Source organism: Maniola jurtina, chromosome 9 (genome assembly GCF_905333055.1).
Source record: "Maniola jurtina chromosome 9, ilManJurt1.1, whole genome shotgun sequence".
Classification (NCBI taxonomy): Eukaryota; Metazoa; Arthropoda; class Insecta; order Lepidoptera; family Nymphalidae; genus Maniola; species Maniola jurtina.
In genome coordinates, this window is record NC_060037.1 from 7,475,867 (window position 1) to 7,494,485 (window position 18,619).

Here is an 18,619-nt window from a genome sequence, read left to right on the forward strand (position 1 = left end):
AGTTTCGGCAAAACTTAGATAACACTATCGTGTTACAAACATCCTTTTTTAACCCCCGACCCAAAAATAGGGGTGTTATAAGTTTTACGTGTGTATCTGTGTATCTGTCTGTGGCATCGTAGCTCCTAAACGAATGAACCGATTTTAATTTAGTTTTTTTTGTTTGAAAGGTGGCTTGATCAAGAGTGTTCTTAGCTATAATTCAAGAAAATCGGATCAGTCGTTTGAAAGTTATCAGCTCTCTTCTTTTTTATTGAGGTTTTTGAGTCGGGGGGGTTTTTTTTGAGTTATTACTACAAGCCCTTACAAGTCGATAGGTATTTACTCTCGACTCTCGGAATACGGTATGTTTACAGAGTGCCAGTTTAATTAAAAATTGTAAGAAACAATTTATTGGTCCCAATTAAGAGAAAATTGAAAACTTTGGATTGCTACCTACTTGTGGAATATTTTCTTGTTCGGTCACGTGTTTACATCTTAGTAAGACGTAGGCGGGGAAAGCGAAGTTATGCTTTTGTAAATGAATATTATTATGAACTAATAGTTTTTATTGATCCATTTAAATATAAACTTTAATGTTGATTGTTCATTCTTTGTTAACAATCATCATTCACGTTAGGTAGGTAGGTATGTTGCATAATATTAATAATTTTATTAATTTTGATTTTAGTTGTGTCGCTAAATTAATTTTTTTTTTATTAGTAGAGTAGGTATACTTAGCTAAGTTTTTTTAATATCTTAGATGTTAAATAATCAGTTTTATCTGGCACAATATTTTGTCATAATTTTATCATGTATGTTTATGAATATTAGAGTAAATTCAATAAACTTAACTGACTCAATATTTGAAGGTTTTGCATTATGAAAGTTGTACTTACCGTTTCAAAATTTCAAGTAGGTCAAGTTATTTTGATAAAGGCAGGGGTGTTTTTTATTTAGTTTTATTTGTAACTATGGATTAATTACAGCATTGCCTTTATGAAAATTATTTCTATGGTTTTGTGGAGAGGTAGGTAGGTATAGGATTCAAATGATAGCGTAATATATATTTCACTTTTTTTTATTGTGAATACCAAAATTTTTAGGTACAATAAAAATGACTTACATTTCTAATCAATTATCCTACCTATCTACATTTACATCTATTAGCAGAGTTCAAGGGTGCACAATTCAAACATATTTTTATCTTATTAATACTGCATTTAAAACCATTATTATTATAATAAGTTGGTAATAGGTACATTTGTGAATAAAAGTGTTCATCTAATAAAAATAAACAATAATTATAAATATTTTTTTTCCTTTGTATTAGGTGATTGCAAAAATTTAAATTATTGATTATTATTATACTTAGTAGATGTATAAATGTATACGAGATAAAGCTACAACTACATTCCTCTCTGGAAAGGCACTATTCTTCTTACGGGAAATAAGATTTGGATGATAGAACCGTTATTACAAGTTAATAAGTACCTATGTCTTTACCTATCCACATATAAACAAGAATATAATATTATATTCTATCCATTTTAAATGACTTTAAATTAAAATGGTCTTTCTCATCCAGATTCCCAATAAATCGTATCGATACAGTCTTTTACAATTCCCATAATAATTATCCTACAATCCACACTGCAGCTTAAGGTTCCGGTGTGAAAGTTCTTATAACCATCGCCCTATTTGGTCCTTAACGAAGACAATGTTACTTTAATTCGTTTAACTGGCCCTTGATACACCTGTTTCTAATGATATGACGAAAACTGTCTTCTAGCGATTTTAATATTGACACTTTATATTTAACCAGTCTTGATCTCCTCCTCTTTTGATCTTCCGATGAACTCGGCGTATTGTTTACCGATTGAGGCCGACCGTCTGTCGTGGCACTCTTTGGGTTGGTAAGCCGGATAATCCTCTGACGTAAGTATAAGTGACTGGTTGGCGAAGAATGCGCTTCGGTTGTGCTTGTTTCTTGGGTTGTCGATGACGTTCCGTCGGTGAGCAGGAATGTGAGCGGCTCGTAAGGTTAAGATTTTGAAATACACGGCGCAAGGACACTGTGGAACGATGACGACGATGAGGTTCCGAGCTGTCGCTACCGGAATCACTCGATGAACTACTTGAAGAGCGGCCGTCCGTTCGTGCAGTTTCACAGGACATGCTATCGTTGCTGCTTGAACTGCCCATAGAGTCCGCGTCAGTAGATCTTCGAGATAGACGCTTGCTCAGGGCTTTCAATATACGTGTACCGCGAGTTGCTGCTATGGGCTCGGACGATTCTTCCACCGGAGGGCACACAACAATTTTAGGTGCTATGGACTCCCGGCGCGATGTGGTCTTAGGTGTTTGTCCGACCATGTTCATAGGTAAATCGCTGACGAACTTCTCACTTGCCACAAGGTCGACTCCCAGCTTGCTCTTCATTATCAGCAAACTATGATCACTTTTAAGTTAAATATTTATAAATTTTTGGAAACTAATGTTCCTTAAACTTTTTCGCAGATCGCACTTGGTTGGTTAGAGATTGTAATGTAAGCTTCCCGAGTAAGAGTTGCAAACTGGCGCTGTGGGGGCAGGGGCCAACCTTATAAGGATATTTCGGCGCATGCGTGGAGAGTGTTGTTGGCTGACCATGCCATGCAATTGTCACGTACACACAGACCTGTCACCGCCAGGCCTCTACACGCCCCTTTGGACAGTACCGCGAATCTTCCTTATTTTCATTAAACATTCTAGGGGGCTTTTTAGCGATCAGGTTTTGTGCATTTGTATGACGTATCTAACACAAGTAATAATTTCGTAAGTTTTTGAATTATTATAAAGTACCTATCTTTATTTATTTCGTATTCGACGCCTGTTTTTTTCGGAGAGTTGTGTTTCAAAGAAATGAGTAAACTATACAAAATAGGCGCTGAATAAACTTTCGGACTTACAAATGCTGTTGATTAAGAAATAATTAACTGTAGGTGAGCCTAACGAAATCTATTAAATTTAAATGTAAGCCGGCTGAAACACCTGAAGAAGCTAGAATTAGGTGTCATGTTTTTCTCAACATAATTTTATGTATTAAGAATACCTATGTATAAATAATTAAGAATACCTATGTATAAATAAGTTTTGTTTGTGCTAATTACTGCTAACGAAAGCTTAAGCACTCTTCCGGGACAAAAAGTATCTAATGTCCTTCCCTGAGATGCAAGCTATCTCTATAACTTTCGTCACAATCGGTTAAACGGAGTGTTCGTGAAAAGCTAGCAGACAGTAGACAAACACACACTTTTGAATTTATAATATTACATTCTAATAAGAAGTATGGATTACATAAATTTCTACGGTAGTTAATAATAAATTATACCTACTAGTAGGGATTCAAACAATGCTCAAGGCACATTGTAGCAGAGTCAAAGCGAAGCGATATTGCGATCTCCAAAATATTACAAGTAAACCATGTACGAATTTGTGAGTAGTAAAATGAACAACTTCCTTAATAAATAAAATAAAATAAAATAAAACAAGAGATATGAATACACACCAAAGCACGTTTAAAAAAATTGTTTTTATTTTATCCAATTTGTGTCTCATAATACGTACCTGTTCATTACGGTAGTTGACCATAGAAGTGTTAGGTAAGTAGACCAATATTATTTAATTCATATTATACTTTCTTTTCCTTTTTGCTGTTTTATTATTAACTAGCTGATGCCCGCAGCTTCACCCGCGTGGATTGGTCAGATCCCCTGTAGCATCAGGATTGAGGAGTTGGACTCCAAATTTTTTATGAAACAATGTCGCAAAGTTCCTCTATCGATTAAAAAAGAAATGACGCAAATCGGTTCAGAAATCTCGGAGATTTCGGTGTACATAGGTAGAAAAACACAACTACCTTTTTGAAAGTCGGTTAAAAAAGTAGCCTATGTTACTTCCTGGTTAATTCTCTACTTGTCTGTGAAAATCCCGTCAAAATCGGTTCAGCCGTTCCCAAGATTAGCCTTTTCAAACAGACAGACAGACAGACAGACAGACAGACAAAAATTTTAAAAACGTGTGATTCAGTTAGAGTATTGTTCAAATAACCATATGACCTTAATATGCGGTAGTTATTTCGAAATTACAGACAGACACTACAATTTTACTTATTAGTATAGATATAGTATAGATATAATTCTACTAATATGTATTCTTATTAACTATTTCTATATCTTTTCTATCTATATTAAATAATAAAACTGAGGCACTGTTTATCTATTTGAAATGGTAATATATAATTCTGATTAACGCTTGTTTAGTGACAAATAAAATCGTAAAAATTAGCATATTATAATATAAAAGATCAGTTAACTTTGCAATATTCGAGAAAAGACACGTCGCGTCGCGTTTTTCACGTGTGTGCTTTAAGCTTAAGTAGAAACAAGCAAACTAATCATAACATATTTATTGTTCGTAGCTAATTATAAGTCTCGTAGCTTTTAATCGATTTATTAATCACATGCTCGTATGTAGGTATGTGAACCCTGTTATTTCTTATGATTGGTATCCAGAATAGCGACTCAGATGTCGCGTGAGCACAACACGTGACACTTTTCTACAAAATTAGATTCGATGCACGTGAAGACGTCGCGCTCCGCCGATTGTTTTCTTCGGAAAACTACAGGCGCACATTTTGTAGTTGCAAGCTGCAATAACGTAACAGCAGGATACCTGTCAGTTTTTTGATGACAGCCTCGATTATTTTTGGCGTTAGTTGAAAAATAATGACTTAGATCAAACAAATACATGGCTTAAATTAAAATTCAGTTAGTACATTGTCTGTGCCGGTTGTTCATACATAATGTTTCCTATATCTTATTATTTATAAGGTTAGCAATAAAGATGCTTAAATAAGAAATGATCATTGTGTATTGTAGGTACCTATAGGAAGATACATGTTATTAGGATTCCTAACCAAAGTTCATCTGTATATTACAGCTGTTTATTCAAGTCACTACTAACTTAACCTATATAGACTTTTTGAAATTTATCTATAGGCTATTGCTTAGCTGCAGACAAACCAGCTGGCAAGTGACAAAACAGCCTAATATGAAACGCGCCTATAGAAGATGCCGATGGAGGGGAAAACTGATACCGGACGGACAGTCCGTCTCCAGCGGTTCCAGTTACAAACAACAACAACAACAAACAAGCTCTTCCTACGTTTTTATGGAAATTCGACTACGTACGGCTGCAGGTGGATGTGCATCGTCACACGTTGCGACTGACAAAAAATAATGGCGTTGAAAGGTGGCTTGTTCGAGAGTGTTCTTAGCTATAATCCAAGAAAATCGGTTCAGCCTTTTGAAAGTTATCAGCTCTTTTCTAGTTACTGTAACCTTCAATTGTCGGGGGTGTTATAAATTTTTAATTTACACTTGTATTACGTATGGGAAAAAATTGAAATGAAAATTTATTTATCAATTTAAGTGTTATTATTTATGCGTTCCGTGGAGTCCTGGCCCCTAAACTAGGACAGCCGGTATTATAGTATAGAATCTGATAGTGTCTATAATTAGGAATAGACCTTTGTAACATTACGTACAACATTGATGTGAATAGGATCATAACCAGGCTTTGGTGAAGTATTATTAGCTTGAGCGCAATACATTGTTACGTAAGGGATAATGCCAACAATACATAGTTGATATATTACATGCATGCCTGTGACGTGCGGACATATTCCAACGATTAACAGGGCTCTCTCCGTCACTTGCTTCCACTCGCTTCATACAATCGTAGTTCCAATTTCATTTGAATACTAAGCAACCAAAGTCCATGAAATTTTGCAGACATATTCTAGAAACTAATATCTGTGTAACTAACATCATAAATGTTAGCACATTCACTAATATTCCTTTTCTTTTGAACTCTATCTACTACTTATTTAAGTTTTCGTTCCGTTGCTTTAGGTTAGGTTAGAGTTCTCGTGTCGGCGGGCGCATCTTTTTGTTCGTGGTGCGCCTCAGACGGTGTAGGGACTATATTGGTCCCCTAAGAAGGTCCTCAGCAGGCGCCGCTGGCTGGGTTGCGCGACTTACGTATTTGGCCTTGTAGCCCAGCCACCAGGCGTTGCTTGGAACAACGTAGGGTTTTAGTCGGCAAGAGTCCAACATAGACTCCGTACCTCCCCGGGCGTAGTGGTATCCATGAGGATTTCCCCAAGAAAAAAAAAACAAGATAAAGTTGAAAAGTAAAACTTGATTGCGAGCGTCTTAATAAACGTTGAAGTTCGAACAAAAAGAACGTTCTTAGAAAAGTCGTGTGAAAAAGTCACATACTGAATAGGCCGTACGACCACCCCGGTCGTACGGCCTATTCAGTTGCACACACTTACTTATTCACCGAGTGAAAGTATTTTTACGCTGAAATGCTATTTATGTTTGTTATATTATTATTGTTATTTATGTAAATATCAAATAGGGACAAACCGCTGGATGCTAAATTATCACGTCGTCTTTGAAAAATCTGATTAGTCCACTGAACACAATATCTCCTCTCTGCTTCGCTTATGTTAAAACCGGCCTTTATAATATGTACTTAATTATCTTATGTCATAAACAGCTTAGTTCCAGACCGCATTTATGATGCGCATAATACGTAGGTATACGTGTACTATTGAACGACAGTAATTATTCACTATTATGCATTGTATTCGAACTCAGGCTATTTGAAAGACGTTTAGTAAGTCCGGCAAGTTTACTGGGTTTTTCTCACTTTTTTAGGGTTCCGTACCTCAAAAGGAAAATAGGAAGCCTTAAAGGATCACTTTGTTGTATGTCTGTCTGTCGTGTATGTCAAGAAAACTTATAGGGTAGGACCTATTTCCCGTAGTTCTAGAATCATGAGATTTGGCAGGTAGGTAGGTCTTATAGCACAAGTAAAGGAAATAATCCGAAAACAGTGAATATGTAGTTAGGTACATCACAAAAAAAAATTAAAATGTGTTCACAAAAAAAATTACTAAGCCCCATAGTGACAGATGGCCCAGTCTGTCATTAATCTAAAAAAAATACCTTACCTACGTACGGATACGGAAACCTTCGTGTGTGAGTCTGACTCGCACTTCTTTGTATTTTTAATAATAAATAATAATAAATTTTATTGAGCAAAACATAAACACATAAACACACAAATTTAAAAAGTCTTTATACCAAGTGTCAAGTCTTTATACCTAGCTCATAGTTTAACTTAATAAAAAAAACTAAATTAAAATCGGTTCATTCGTTTAGGCGCTACGATGCCACAGACAGATATACAAATACACAGATACACACGTCAAACTTATAGCACCCCTCTTTTTGGATCGGGGGTTAAAAAAATACGGAACCCTCGTATCTGTATTGCGTACTTAGGTTCGTAAATGGGCGTACCTAAATATTATAGTTTATACATATCTAGGTAGGCATTGTTAATTGTCCAATTCAATGCAAAAACCATCATGTACCTAGTAAGTATCATGTATTAACTAGGTACTTACACTTTTAATATTAAATAGATAGTGATAATGAATGGCCGAATGGTTAGTTGGGGTTCAAATCTTAAACATGCTCGCTTAGGATTCGTAACTTTGGTTTTCTTAGATAATTGTAAGAAATTATTCTTGCTTGACGTTATAATCTTATGAAAAGTTCTTTTTTTTGGTACGAATAAGTACAATACAACGCTTATTCAAAGACAGCAAACCTCAGGCCTTCAATATACAGTTATGGTCCATTACAAAGAAATGAAGGCATTTGAGTTATAGTAAGTAGATAACTAAAACTCTTGTAACTTAAGCATGACTTGGACCATAACTGGGTATATAGGAAAGAATACTTCAGTTGGAGAAAATACTTAGGTACCTAAATGACTGTACGAATAAGCGAGCTAGCATCAGCAGTGTGAAACTTGCCAAGAACTACGTAACCTTTTAAATATTCAAAACCGGTCATTGCGAATCCGACTCACGCATTGAGGGTTCTGTATGTTGGTAGGTCCGTGTAATTATTTATATGGTTAAATTAGTCGACCGCCTCAAAAAATCGTCGCTATTATAATAAATAAGGATAATAAACAATTTTACGTCGAACAATTTCACCAATATTTTTCAATTATATAGGCGTGCCCTTTAGTGTAATCGCATTAAAATAATTAACGAGTTAGAGATCGCAAAAATCCGTGTTTTATTTTTTCCGTATGGGAATTTCTGCCTGTATGGGACTCCAACAAGAAAAATTATTAAATTTCCAATTCAATATTCGGTTATTGGGTCAATATTCTACAAATAAATTCAGGTTTGTAACACTGAAAAAAAAGTTCTAGAGGTTAGTGACACACAGACAGACAGAGGGATAGCAGAGTAACATTTAGAGCTCCGTTTTGTCCTTTGAGTACGGAACCCAAGAACGGTCCGATTACAGACAAAGATTAATGTTTTGTGACAATACAGACTGGTGACGGAATTGTGGTTGGATTGGACGCATCGTTATTCCAAACATGGCTGTTAGGGGAGTGGACTGCACGCATTGTTTGCAATAGCTGGCCTAAAAACTGCAAGTTGCAAGCATATTGATTGATATTGCTTAATTATTTATCGTTATGCAGGAGTGATTAAATACGTTAGGATTATTACATTATAGCATAAAAACTAAAATTCAGAGTTGAAGAATGCTGTAAATTCAGCCAATCACAACAATTGCGATTACGATTCACCAAATTATGAAAATTGTAATTGTAATTTATGATTAGGTGTAACTTCAACGACAAGTGTAAAGAAGTGTCGAAAAAAAATATCAAAAGAATACAATATAAATCGACTTCAATATCAACAAACACTTAAAATTAAAAAAATATTTAATTTATTACTGGGACAGATTAAAGAATACATTATAATATTGTGTAAAATATAGGGTGTAGTTACCTAGTTCTATGAGAATATTTTTTAAGACGAATTCCATACTTAGTTAATATTATAAGCCTTTCAAATATATTATAACACTAGAGTACCTACATACTTACTTTTTTATGAATTTGGCGTAATATTGTTCAAATAAAACTTGTGTTGTTTAAATTTATTATTATTATTATTTATTTATTAAAACATCAAACAATCAGTAGGTAGGTAAGTACTTAGGTAATAGGTACTAAATGTAAATTTGTTTTTTTTTTTGAGTATAATTGTTATCATAATCTGTCGTGATGCCAAATATCTATTAAAAAAATTGAACAGGGCAGTTACCTATAAATAAATAATAATTAGTTACGACTCGTTTCCCTCCACGTTAGCATCTTAATACACATAATTTTAAGGTCAAATTAATGTTTTGTTAGTTATAATTATTATGCTCACCATAATTATGCGTTTGACTCGAATGACTTCCCTGAGACCATGATAATACAATCACACATAAAAACCCTTGTAGTGTTTTATTTATCGCATTTACCTTATCGTGGTAACTTAATTTAGTAAAAAAAAAGTAGGTTAAATGGTTAGTACTACCTACTTGAGAGACGTAGCTAGTTGTTACCTATCAATCGATTGCGCTACGTTAACCCACCTCAGTAACTTGATGGGTGACCGGCTTTGGGGGTCAGAATTTAGCCTTTTCGTTTGCTCCGTGACTCGGAGAGCATGTTTTTAAAAAAAAAATTAATTTAATTTCTAATTTAATATTTGGTTTTGGTTCATCGTTTTACACCAAACACCAAAATTTCAGCTTTGTAACTTTTTCTACGAGCTAGACACGTGAGCAGACAGACAGACGGACAGACAGGGACAGACAGATAGCGGAGTAACATTAATGGGGCTCCGTTTTAACACTTCGGGTACGGAACCCTAAATAATATTATAGACTAGCGTTTGGCTGCAATAAGACTTGTTGCTGCTACAATGATCTAAGATGGAGCACGTTTGCCTAAAAGATGCCTATTCACTCTTGACTTTTCGTCAAACCGTCAATCCTAGTTATTACAAATCAGTAACATCTGAATAAATCTAAAAAGCTAAGAGACAAAATCACGTTCTCCTAGTCGAGTTGAACGCGGAAGGGTTTGGGAACCCACCGCATTATCACCCTAAGAAAACCTCTACCATTATGATGGCTTATGGCAAGGGGTCACCATCCTCAGAGTAAGAAATACTACCTACTTATAATCTAGTTTCCTTAGCTGTACAAAAGGTGCACAAATCGCAGAAACCTTAAAGAAACACGTAAGCGACTTTGTCTGACGATCAATATTTCAACAAGAACAAAGTGCACGTAATATGAAAGAGGTAAGTTATCGACACACGCTTTTCGATATCAAAGTTCAAATGTATCGAAGTTTTGGCTTTCAGTTTTAGAAACCTTATGAGACTCAGTACCTTTAAATCACTGACCGCTACTAATACTAGTTGGTACGTTGGAACGGCGATTACCGACCTGTTTTGAAGCAACTTGATTTTGCACCATTTGGCAGCAGTGAGCGAACTTGAAACTAAATGAAGGCGATGAGACATCGATTAACACAGAGTCCATTTGACACAGTCTCGATTTTAAGTCCCGGTACGCGGGCGCTTCAAATCGGCAAAAAAAATATCGGCACAAACTGTCATTTTGTATGGCACACCTCTTCTAGCGTACCTATACATGTCGGTATATTAGGCCCATTTCAGGTATTTAATATAGAATCACGGGTGTTCTGTGTATAGAACTAACATTCATTTGCAACTCCGTTCTCGTGAAGTTAAACTTTACATTCCACTTGCACTTTAAGCCTTTCGATTTGTTTTCGCAATACCTAAAACATGTGTGTCAAGTATTTAGAGAATAAACACGTGTTATTAGTTATTATTTGCTTTAGGTATAAATATACCGTATAAAGTAGGTAAAATTTCCACTACCAATGCTTTGTAGTTCAGACTTCAAAGGATTCAACAATAAAATTCGCATTTATTTTGTACACTTTTTAGGGTAAAACAAGCATTTTTTTTGTTTTATTCGTACTTAAAATAATACAAAAGAATTCGTTTGGACTGTTTATTAGTCCGTCTGACTTTTTGCCAGAGCCTTTTCAAAAATAAACTATAAGCATAAAGTGGAAGTTCAGCAGTTACATTAATAAAAACCTCTTACAGCTGCAATACAGTTGCATATTAGAATTTTGAAAAAAAAAAAGAAGAAGATTTTTCAAGATATCTCCTGCGCACAAAAAGCCTGAGTCGATAAAAAAATATTTGTTGTGCCTCTTGAGTTTCCCCTTATTAATAGATTTTTCAAAATTAAAACGAGAATCCTTGCCAGTTTTTGGGGGATATAATATATTTCAATATTATTGAAATATTGAGCGCTTAAGTTTTTGCAAAGGATGGCTACGGAACTCTACCTTACGCATGTTATCAGATGCACTTGACAGATTTTTTAAACGTAAAACAAAATCAAACATCAATTGTTATGACCACACTGTGGCCAAACTCGATTAATCTTCGTTTATCGATCGATCTAGGAAGTATCTTTCAACATTGTAGGCGTTCTTGGACCAACCATTGTCACAATAGAGACATTAAACACCACAATTAGAGCAAGATGAATTGTATGGTACAATACCATATTGGGCTTGCTATGTTAAGTTAGGCTGAGAACATACGGGTTTTTTATTTTAATAAAGACTAATAAGATCGCTTACGGCGGCCGGTTTATCTATAGTTTAAAAGTTTTCAAAAAACCCCGACTGCGGTTTGCGGTTTTAGAGGAAAGGAGCAAATATGCGAATTAGACTCGCATACGACGGGTCCCGTTTCATTGTACACGAAATAGCCATTTTGGCAACTTTGAAATGTTTATCGTTTGTTGTTATAGCTGCAATAGAAATACACATTCTGAGAAAATTTCAACTTTCTACCTATTGATGTTCACGAGATACAGCCCATTGACAGACAGAAAGTCGGACGGACGGACAGAGGAGGGGAGGGTACGTAGGGTTCCGTGCCGAGGGATGTCAACGTAAAGGTGCCCACGCCGCGCGGCGCGGCTGGAGAGAATATCGTGCGGGGCGCTGACGCGATGCGCAGTTCCGCTGCAGTGCAGTTCGAGTACGCGGGCACCTTTAAAATTTAAAATTGCTGTGCAGTTTTTGCTGAACAATGTGATAACTAATGATTTTAATTTTCATTATTAATTAATATAAAAAATATTTTAGTAACTACTTACTGTTAAAATAAAAATTTCAAAACTAACTTTCCGTCTTTTATAGCCTTAGCTTCCGCGATAGCCTAAAAGTTGTCACAATCGTTATGTAGATGTACCTATGTTTTTACAGCGTCATTATTTTCAAAGTTCAAGGATATAGTATTAGTATATAACGATTCTATAACAAATCATTCAGTGTATTCATACAGATAAATCACATCAACAATGTTCTACAAATTGGTAAGAATACTTTATCACTTCCATAGACTTGTATAAAATTATTTACTGATTGGGTGAGTAGAAGAAATATTAAAAACAATATTTTCCTGATAAAATTTCGACCACAGCAGTCAATTTAAACGGAGATTAAACTTATATACTCGTATACTTAGGTACTTACTCAGGATATATTATAGTAAACACCAATAAATGAGTGTGCATGTTATAGCTATGGGATGGTAATAATTCATATTGCTCGCAAAGTGAAAAATATTTTAAGAGACCCACTATGCCAGTTATTTGGTTCGTCTACATTCCTAGGGCCATTTGTCCTAGGCAGACGCTATTTAACAGTTCCTTTATTTTTACCCCCGACCCAAAAAGAGGAGTGTTATAAGCTTGACGTGTGTATCTGTGTATCTGTCTGTGGCATCATAGCTCCTAAACTAATGAACCGATTTTAATTTCATTTTTTTTTTGAAAGGTGGCTTGATCGAGAGTGTTCTTAGCTATAATCCAAGAAAATCGGTTCAGCCGTTTGAAAGTTATCAGCTCTTTTCTAGTTACTGTAACCTTCATTTGTCGGGGGTGTTATAAATTTTTAATTTACCCTTGTATTAGATGACATTTTAGCTCTTGTCTGAGATCGTACCATGTAATAAGAAGTTTTTTTGGAAACTTTTAAAATAAATACGTTAATTGTACTTAAATGTATTCTTTTTGTTTCAGTTCGCTCTTTTTGCCATGCTGGCGATGGCATTCGCAGCGCCGAATCCCGAACCCAAGCCACAATACTTGACCTACTCTACAGGTCTTGATTACTTCTACCCAGGCGCCGCCGGCGTGCCTTCGGTCGTCTCTGCATACTCCGCCCCTGCACTTACCCCATACGGATACTCTGCTTACCCTCAAGCTGTTTTTGTACGCTAAAATGTAAAAGATAATATGAGAATGTTTAAAATTTTTCGACAACTTCTTTCTATCTAATAAATCATCTTCTTTCATGCAAAATTATGATCCTTTTTTTTGATTATTTAATAACTAGCTCTAGACTCCATCCGCGTGGATTGCTGTTATTAAAAACCCCGCGGCAACTCCTTGATTTTCCGGGATAAAAAGCAGCGTATGACAGTTTTCAGGATGCAGGCTACTTCTGTACCAAATAGATGATGCCTGTAACTTCGCCCACATAGATTTAGGATTATTGAAAATCCCGTGCGAAATCTTTGATTTTCCGAGATAAAAAGAGCCTAGGTATGTCCATACCTGGGATGAAAGCTATCTTTGTATCATAACAAAATTGGCTGAACGGTTGGGCCGTGAAAACTATCAGACAGACAGACACACATACGTATTCATAATATTAGTGTGCATTTTATCCACTCTATCGGTGTTGAAATGAAGAATTAAAATAAACCTACCTCAAAACTTACACTTATTTTAAGTTTCATTAGATACTCATATTGCGAACTAATAATGATTTGTAACCCTACACCCTTATGAAATTCTTCACAAAATAAACTTTAAATTACGTGTCTGTTCTTTGACATAACAAACTAACAACTTTATAGGTATATCAAAAGAAACAAAAGTCTTCAGATAGGCTTCAAACAGTTACCTACTTTCTTACTTACTTTACTGACTTTAACTTACTTTATGATGAAACGTGTAGCCTAGGTAAGTGAAGCGTCCACCATCAGGATCATGCAAGGATATGTGGCGAGGATAGATTATTATTTTCTATTTACCTATTAGTTTAGCACATCGCACCCTAAATATTTCCACATAAAATGAAAGTAATTATTTATTTAAGCTTGAAGTGATCATAATAACGCACACACCTACCTAGTGGACAGTCGACAGGCATCTTTCACGGATAAGTGATAAGGATAACGTAGATTGATTACCAACTGTAATGGAAGTTTTGCCTATTATCGGTTTAGCACCTAATACGCGTATTATTTTGTGCACGGACGCAAAATAGACCTGCGTACCTACCTATTGTGCGTGTCTAGAAATCAAATTGATAATAATTTTCTTATAGGTATAATATACTTACGTGATAACCTTGAATAGGTACTAACCATAAAAAACAACTAATAGTAATCAATCATAAATGAAAATTTTATACCTCATTTATAACAATAACACTCATAAGATAAAAACCGGCCAAGTGCGAGCCAGACTCGCGCACTGGGGGTTCCGCACTCGGATATTTTTTTCAACATTTTGCACGATAAATCAAAAACTATTATACATAAAAAAAAATCTGTTTTAGGATGTACAGGTAAAGCCCTTTCATATGATACCCCACTTGGTATTTGAAAATTAAAACACATTTTAATTTTCTTTAAAAGATGTAACCACAAATTCGTGGTTTTCAGATTTATTCCTGTACTTGTGCTATAAGACCTACCTACCTACCTTTCATGATTCTAGGTCAACTGGAAGTACCCTATAGGTTTCTTGACAGACACGACGGACAGACAGACAACAAAGTGATCCTATAAGGGTTCCGTTTTTCCTTTTGAGGTACGGAACACTAAAAACCAGTCAAGTGTGAGTCGGACACGAATAGTTCCATACTATCGTAAGTACAAGGAATTACTTAGTGTTAACTAAAATATCCACAGCTTTATTAGCATAGTGCTTTTGTCAAAGGTTATTTATTATCTAGTTACCCTTCTCATCTTGGCTTATGCTAAGGGTTGTTTGTATAACCGGATGACTTTATAATGTCCGCACGTAGTACGATCCGAGTTCAACGACACCTGTCGTAAGTTATTTATGTTACCCGCTTAATCTAACAGGAATATATATCACCTGAAAATGTGTTCCTGATATTATGTATTTAAATTATGTAGGCTTTTCTTAACAAAATGTTTTTTTTTGTTTGTGTGTAGAGAGGTCAAAAAACTTATAAAACATGTCTAAATAGCTGGCATGGCTTAGATTTACGTCTAAGTGATATTATAATTACTTGCAATGGCTGCTTATGTACATTGGTGATAAAAATAAATGATATGCTACCATATTCGACTCATGCTCGTACAAACATTTAAGTGAAACAAAGAGTAACTTACTTTAGATGTAGTGCTCGTACTCGGTACGTTTTTCTGTATTGTTAACCCTTAAATGTATTCGTGAAATATATTCTATGCTTCTATATTGTGGGTCCCTTGGAGCCATGATTATAGAATTCTTTTGTACCATTAATAAACATCAAAATACCTATTTTAACATTAAGAACCAGCGAGTGAAATGCAATCTCAGCAATCCCTTTGGCCAATAATATGAGGAAGGTGCCTTGAAGCCTGGGCATACATCGTTGGCTCTATCATCAAAATATCACTCACTTATTGAAGATGAAGGTGGATCCATGAGACCCACTACTAAAATAATGGGTTAATTTACATCGATTCCCAGCAGTTCTTTATATAGTTGTCCGTTATGGTCTAAGGCCTCAAGGACACCTGACATGTATAAATTCTGATCAAATAATAAAAATTTAACAGTGCGATTGCGAAACCTAAGGGTGCTAGTAGCTTTTAACCTGAAAGCTTCGTGGATTTCATAATATAATGTTTGGAAAATTGGTGAGTAGCTCTTATTTCTTAGTAATAGCTATTGAACAGAACTAACCCCCAGCACGCTCGTCAGCGTTTTAAGCCCCCGACCCAAAAAGAGGGGTGTTATAAGTGTGTATCTGTGTATCTGTCTGTGGCATCGTAGCTCCTAAACTAATGAACTGATTTAATTTAGTTTTATTTGTTTGAAAGGTGGCTTGATCGAGAGTGTTCTTAGCTATAATTCAAGAAAATCTTTTCAGCCGGCCGTTTGAAAGTTATTAGCTCTTTTCTAGTTAATGTAACCTTTACTTGTCGGGGGTGTTATAAATTTTTAATTTACACTTGTCCGTTCAAAATCGTTTGTTTCTCATTTGAATACTGACCAATCAAACTCAATGAAATCTAGACACTTTCTAGATACACATATCTGTGTCTGTGGTTTCCCAGATTTCCGTAAAAATGTGTAGTTTTATATTTACACGGGTTCAAAGATTTACGAACCTTTGAACTAGTGCCGCGGTGTAACTTTTAAATCACACATTTTTACAGAAATCTACTAACTATAGTTACTGATATTGGTTCCTAAAACGTGTCTACAAAAATTTCATTGAGTTTTATTGGTTTATTTATATTTAAAGGAGAACCAAAGCACGTTTGTAAAATTAGATGGTGTAAGATACCTACCATGCGATGTGACTTTATTGTTGAATCTACCTGCTCTGTATTTTTTCCGAAAGCCACAACAAAAATTGAAAAAAATCTGTTCGTACTTTGCCAATTATTGCTTCAGTTCAAAGACCTTGCGTGTGGAATGTGGATTTAGATTTTTGTTTCCCGAGATAAAAGTGAATTAGATCACTCGATGCCTAGGTACTGCAATTTTATACATTTGTAAGCTGACTATGAATTATGAACTTGCCTCTCTTTAACAGCTGATTCTCTTGCCGGCTCTTCTCAGTAATAATTGTTTTCCGAATTGGTAATCATAAGTGCCATGATTTAGCATAGATCAAAAAATAAATATTTCATTTCAGTAGAGTAGTTTTGTACAAGTAGCGTGCAGGTCCTAGAGATATAAAAGCTCTGTTTATTTTAACTGAAATAGCGCAAATGCTTATTTATTATTTTATTTTATTTATTATAGGAAAATCTACAGCGAAATATTACAATAAGTTTCTTAAACGCTAATTTCAGAAATATGGCCAATTACAGATTCTCTCGAAAAAATCACTATGTCCTGCCCTGTCAGTAACAGTGTACTTTCCTAACTAACGCCTGCCCTGGCTTCAACCCCTGTGCATAAGTATACAAGCTAAGTACTGATAAGATGTTTTTATTTCTAGGTATTTCTCTTCGCCATCTTCGCCGTGGCTTTAGCCCGACCGCAGGTTTACCCTGGCTACGGGTACAGTGGGTACTCTAGCACTTACCCGGGCTACTCTGGTTATTCCGGATACTCCAACCCATTATCTTACTCTGGATACGGAGGCTACTCGGGTTATCCTTATAGCTATGGTAGCTATGGATACTATTGATTTCACCTACTTTTAAGACAAAATTAATTTTAATTATATGTACAGTCGGCCACAAAATTGCCGTTTTCAACAATGTCCGGTATGAAAAATCACCTAGGTTCAGATTTTAAGCAAATTAATACCTTTAATTATAAAAATGTATGTAGTAGGTACTTGTAAGCGAAAAAGATCTTGTAGTTTTATGATACGTGCTAACAACATTCTAATGGATGGTAAAGATGCTAAAGTGGCAGGTACCTAAAGCAATTTTATGGTCAATATTATTTTTGTGATTTTTTTTAATGTTTTATTTTTGCTTAAAACAAACTATGAATTTTTTTCATTCACAAGTTATGTTTTGACTTTTAAATTATCTTTTGATCCATTTTTCGTTTTGTATTGTATATAAATAAATAAGTTACAAAAATTCTTGAGTTTTATTTTAATAATAATTTGTATTTAATTTGTTGTAATACATAACGCGTATAGTATAGTATAATAGTACATAGTATAGTCTAGGTAAACGCGTCCCATCTTAGATCACATCATCACTTTCCATCAGGTGTGATTGTGGTCATGCGCTTGCCTATAGTGAATAAAAAAAATAAAAAAAAACATAACGCATGGAAGCGTTTAGGTACATCCACTTATCTATACACAGGTAAGTACATAGCAAGCTTTTTTTTTACAGCCCATAAATCAAAGAAATATCATAATTTGGTACTGATAAAAAAAGATTAGGTACTTAGGTACTTAAATGCAGGGGGTACCTACTGTCCATTCTCTTTGACAGTTTTGCCCTTTTGCTCCATTATAAATTGTAATTATATATTTCTCACCTGTTTATTTATGTTTTAAACGGTAACCGACTGCGCCATGTCGTGTTTATAATTTAATTATAAAATTAATTTATTAAATAAGACACCATCAGTTTTTCATGTCTTTTTATTATATATCTTTTTTTTACTGTCATTACATGACGAAGGAATATTAACATAAAAAAGAGGTTTGTTATTAAAAAGATCCTAATACAACACCTACTACCTAAGTAGGCACTAAAACCATAAATATTTAAAGTGCACTGCAGTTGTCTAAGTCGTCCTTAAATATTCTAACTAAAGTGGAAGGTGGAAGCAATAAAATC

General features: G+C 35.0%; 1 protein-coding gene and 2 long non-coding RNA genes across 3 annotated transcripts; 2 read left to right on the top strand and 1 right to left on the bottom strand.

The window, feature by feature from the left end:
- Positions 1–1,232: 1,232 nt before the first annotated feature.
- LOC123867979 (protein AF-9) lies at positions 1,233–2,534 on the bottom strand. The gene has a single exon (XM_045910316.1). It carries the CDS (start codon positions 2,419–2,421, stop codon positions 1,852–1,854), a length of 570 nt encoding a protein of 189 aa, XP_045766272.1. The 5' UTR covers positions 2,422–2,534; the 3' UTR covers positions 1,233–1,851.
- Positions 2,535–12,075: 9,541 nt separating this feature from the next.
- On the top strand, positions 12,076–13,406 carry LOC123868003. The gene is made up of 2 exons (XR_006796546.1): positions 12,076–12,413; positions 13,122–13,406. It is a non-coding gene; the product is annotated as an uncharacterized LOC123868003 (long non-coding RNA).
- A 2,452-nt stretch (positions 13,407–15,858) lies between these two features.
- On the top strand, positions 15,859–17,881 carry LOC123868002. The gene is made up of 2 exons (XR_006796545.1): positions 15,859–15,988; positions 17,305–17,881. It is a non-coding gene; the product is annotated as an uncharacterized LOC123868002 (long non-coding RNA).
- The last annotated feature ends 738 nt before the right edge of the window (positions 17,882–18,619 follow it).

Bases quoted from the DNA above. Each gene is read 5' to 3' on its own strand.
- LOC123867979 (XM_045910316.1), bottom strand. From the start codon at position 2,421: ATGAAGAGCAAGCTGGGAGTCGACCTTGTGGCAAGTGAGAAGTTCGTC.